The sequence below is a fragment of the Ursus americanus genome, chromosome 8, assembly GCF_024610735.1.
Source record: "Ursus americanus isolate L20-20 chromosome 8, mUrsAme1.1.p, whole genome shotgun sequence".
Lineage (NCBI taxonomy): Eukaryota > Metazoa > Chordata > Mammalia > Carnivora > Ursidae > Ursus > Ursus americanus.
In genome coordinates this window covers 26,867,372-26,871,408 of record NC_142134.1, presented here as the reverse complement: position 1 = coordinate 26,871,408, position 4,037 = coordinate 26,867,372, and the positions used below count along the sequence as shown (strand labels likewise).

At 47.9% G+C, this 4,037-nt stretch overlaps 1 protein-coding gene across 1 annotated transcript; it reads left to right on the top strand.

Annotated features, from left to right (window-relative positions):
• The first annotated feature begins 2,856 nt into the window (after positions 1-2,856).
• On the top strand, positions 2,857-3,985 carry LOC123789123 (platelet factor 4-like). Its single transcript, XM_045792955.2, has 3 exons — positions 2,857-3,156; positions 3,456-3,585; positions 3,757-3,985. Exons 1-3 carry the CDS (start codon positions 3,054-3,056, stop codon positions 3,842-3,844), a joined length of 321 nt encoding a protein of 106 aa, XP_045648911.1. The 5' UTR covers positions 2,857-3,053; the 3' UTR covers positions 3,845-3,985.
• Positions 3,986-4,037: the final 52 nt, after the last annotated feature.

Genomic DNA, 4,037 nt, shown 5'->3' with positions numbered 1-4,037 from the left:
GACCCATATATAAATGTTAACGACTATTTGTTATTATTACTATTAGCATCCCCAATGTATAGAGAAGAAAACTGAAGTTCAGAGATTAGAAAATTTGCCTCAAGATCAGATAACTAAGTAGGTGACAGAGTGGGGATTTGAAACTCTGCTTTTAACCACCACACTACTTTCCTTGATTCTTCTTTCTCTAATAAAGAAATTACATTATATATCACACGATGTTATTGGCACACAAAATAGGACCTGACCATAAGTAGCATACTGTGATGGTTATAGCAGAAGAGCTAAGTTCATAAATCCCAACCTGTACATGGACTTTGGGGAACACTCATGCATTAAGCATTTAGTTCACAAATTTTATATATTAAGATCTCCTTTGATTATCTCCTCCTCTTCATAGGCTCAGTGCCTTAAAATGTTTTGTCTACAAAATAAATGCATTTATTAAGTAATAGTTAATAACCGCAAATACATAAAAATCTATCTATCTATCTATCTATCTATCTATCTATCTATCTATCTATCAAACAGTACATGGGGATTGCAGTCATTTTCATTAGCTTTTCTCCAATAATTTAAAATGGCTCAGAGATCTCATTCATTTCTCTGTGGTTTCCTACTAAAATCCAACAGCGCCAGCACCTGAGACATGACACATTTTTTTCAAGAAGCGGATGTCTTTTATTTTTGTGTACGTATGTTTAACTATTTCATTTAATGCAGAGAAAGAATCATTTAATGGCTACTTACTACTTCCTGCAAATACTGAAATGCAGGGGTAAGTTGCACAAATCCCGTGTGCTGCCCATTCGTACCCCAAACCACCCCTTCGAGCCATTCCCTCTGCCCCTAACCCTATTTGGGATCTGAGGTTTTAATGCAATAAACTTGTCTAAGTTACAGCATATTCTGTATCCGGCATTTCATTGGATGCTTGATATTTAAAAAATGTAAGTCACACAGAATTGTCCTTGAAGAGATCACTGTCTGGTAGGAGAGGCAGATAGGTTGAGAAATCATCACAAGCACGCAGGACACACGCTAGTACAGAGACACGCTCTAACGGTGTAAAGAAACAGACGCATGAATAAGCCAAAGCTTCAGCATCGTCATTTTCAACATTTATTATCTTCGTGAATCTAGTACTTTATATCAAGTCCCTACCCATGTGCTATAATAATGATAGGCGTTATTATGATTTCTCACCTCGCAGAGCTTTCCATCTGGGGAGAGAAAACATTTTAAACACTTTCAAACACACGCACACATACACACACGCACACGCATATATAACTGTGTGTACAATGTGCATGTGTGGGCCTCCTGGGTGGCTAAGTTGGTTGAGCATCTGACTCTTGATTTCACTCGGGTCATGATCTCAGGGTCTTGGGCTCCACACTCAGCGGCGAATCTGTTTGAGATTCTCTCACCCTCTCCGTCTGCCCCTCCCCCCCACTCACATGCGCTCTCTCTCCCTCTAAAATAAAATCTTTACCAAAAAATGTACATATGTGCATGTTTGGAAGATCTGTAAGAAATCGCAAAAGCAGAGGATGCTACAGAACCCAACAGGGGACACAATTAGCTGCAGCCATCAGGAAAGGCCTCTCAGAGGAAGTGATGTTAGGCTAACACCAGAAATTCGAATAGGACTTAGTCAGCTGAAAGGCAAGTGGTAGGATCCTAAGAGAAAGAACCTTAGAGGCCCAGGAAGTAACCTGCATACCCCTGCAGGGGTCTGGTCCTGCTGAGCATTCGGAACCAGCTTGTTCCCTGCAGTGGCCTACTGACACCCTTCACCGCTGTCAATCAGTGTGACAGAAGGCCTCTGGCTTTGAGATGAGGGCATCCTTTGCCCTGATCAAGAGCCTAAGTCATCCTTTTTCAGGAAAGGGAAGATGGTCCATATCGATCCCCTGGCCTTTCCTGTGTGGGATTCTGTGTCATGCCCTCCACCCACTCTTCCGAATCTTCTCCACATCCACTCCCAGATGCTCTGTGTCCTCCTGAGAGCATCGCTGCTCCAGCCCACAGAGCAGCCTGCCTACAACTGGCCCTGGGCCAGGTCACAGCAGGCTCTGGGAAATGTGGCCTGGAAACTCTTCTTCTTCGCCTCATTTCCAGGCCCAGCTGCGTGGAGAAACATCTAGGCACCGAGTTTTTACAGAAAGAATGCGTTCAAATATTACTTTTACAGTTTTTCTCAGAGGAAGAGTGTAGCTGAGGATAACAGACCTTGCTCCCTGGAGTACGCTGGATGAAGGCTGTTAGGACGGGAGAGATGCAGACACTGAGGAAGCCTTCCACTTTCTGGTGAAATTCAAAACTGAGTCATCACCTAAAGACTCTTCCAACTTTTTAGCAGCAAGAAAACAATTACTAAGGACACACCTTGAACACCCACAGCCACCCAATGCAACTGCTAATCTGTAACTGGTAATCTGTAGGAAAGACAGGTGGGAGTTTGCAGTGCTTGGCAAGTTGGGAGTTGGGAAGAAACAGAAACTGTCTCCAGTCTGAAGGCACCAGCCTGTAAACTGCAACATGGTGACCCCAGAGAAGTCTACAGTGACACATTAATAGAGGCGACATATGACATACGCCTAAGGTTCAAGTATTGTTTCTAACTGCACCCACGTGCACCAATATGCATTCAGCTTGGGGTTGGGGATCCTGTTCTCACCTCCCAGCCAAGATAGCTGACGTTGGGCTTTTTTTCCCCCTCCTTATCTTGGCTGGCCAGAGCCTAGCTCTTCCCAGAAGTATCTCCGCTTCCCCATCCTCCAGCCCTAACTTCCGGACCCTGGGGATAAAATGGGCCTGGGGAGTTTGGGGAGCCACTGGCCTGCGAAGTCCCAGCCCCGACTGCCCTCGCACTCTGGGCTTCAGCCCTCGCACTCTGGGCTTCAGCCCTCGCACTCTGGGCTTCAGCCCTCGCACTCTGGGCTTCAGCCCTCGCACTCTGGGCTTCAGCCCTCGCACTCTGGGCTTCAGCCCTCGCACTCTGGGCTTCAGCCCTCGCACTCTGGGCTTCAGCTGGAAAGCTGCTGGACATGAGCGTGGGAGAGGGTTCCGGTGCCCCCAGCCCCTGGCTGGGCCCCGGGCTGCTGCTCCTGGGGCTGCTGCTCCTGCCGGCTGTGCTCGCGCTCCCCACAGGTGAGAGCTGAAGTAAGACATTGGGGGGACAGGGGGAAGCAGAGAGAGAGAGTCGGGGAACTCCTAGGGCTGGGGCGGAATCTTTCATCTTTCGAGTTCTGTCTAGGTGTGCGGGCCCTGCGCCAAGTGCTGCCCGGTGCACTTTACCACCCAGTCAACAACGCTTCTCTGGGGGAGGCATGATTTGTGGGGGAGGAAGTGAAAGCCAAACTCAATGAGAAAGATCCCGAAGGTAAGTCTGGTGGTTCACGGAGTCACCATTCTCTCCTCCACTGCCCTCTCCCCGACCCAACCCCCAGCGGACCTGGAAGGAGGAGAGGAGGACCTGCGCTGCGTGTGTGTGAAGACCACCCCCCTAGTCCGTCCCAAGGACGTCAGCAGCCTGGAAGTGATCGGCGTCTCGGGCCACTGCCCCACCCCCCAGATGATGTGAGTCCTGCCACTTGCTTCTTGGTGTCCGCCCACCCTGGGCCTCCTCTGCCTTCCCTTCTGCGCCTCCGCGCCCCCCTTCATCCCGCCCCTCCGCACCCCCTTCACCCCTCGTCTAATCCCACGTTCCAATCCAACCCCTGAAAGACGTGTCTCTTCTTTCCCTGGCAGAGCTTCGCTGAATAATGGGAGGAAAATATGCCTGGACCCGAATGCAGTACTGTATAAGAAAATAATCAGGAAGCTTTTGAAGAGCTAGTTACTAGCTGCCTGACTCTGTATCTTTTCGACAGAGCATGGTTTTGTTTTTGTTTTTGTTTTCTCATTTGCAACCCAACTGTGGAAAAATCTTCTGGTGTTTTTATTATTCTTCAAATTCTAAATAAATAAAATAAATCGACTTGTGGTTTAGTCAAACTATTTCTTAATAGAGCAAAGAAATAGCGTCCACA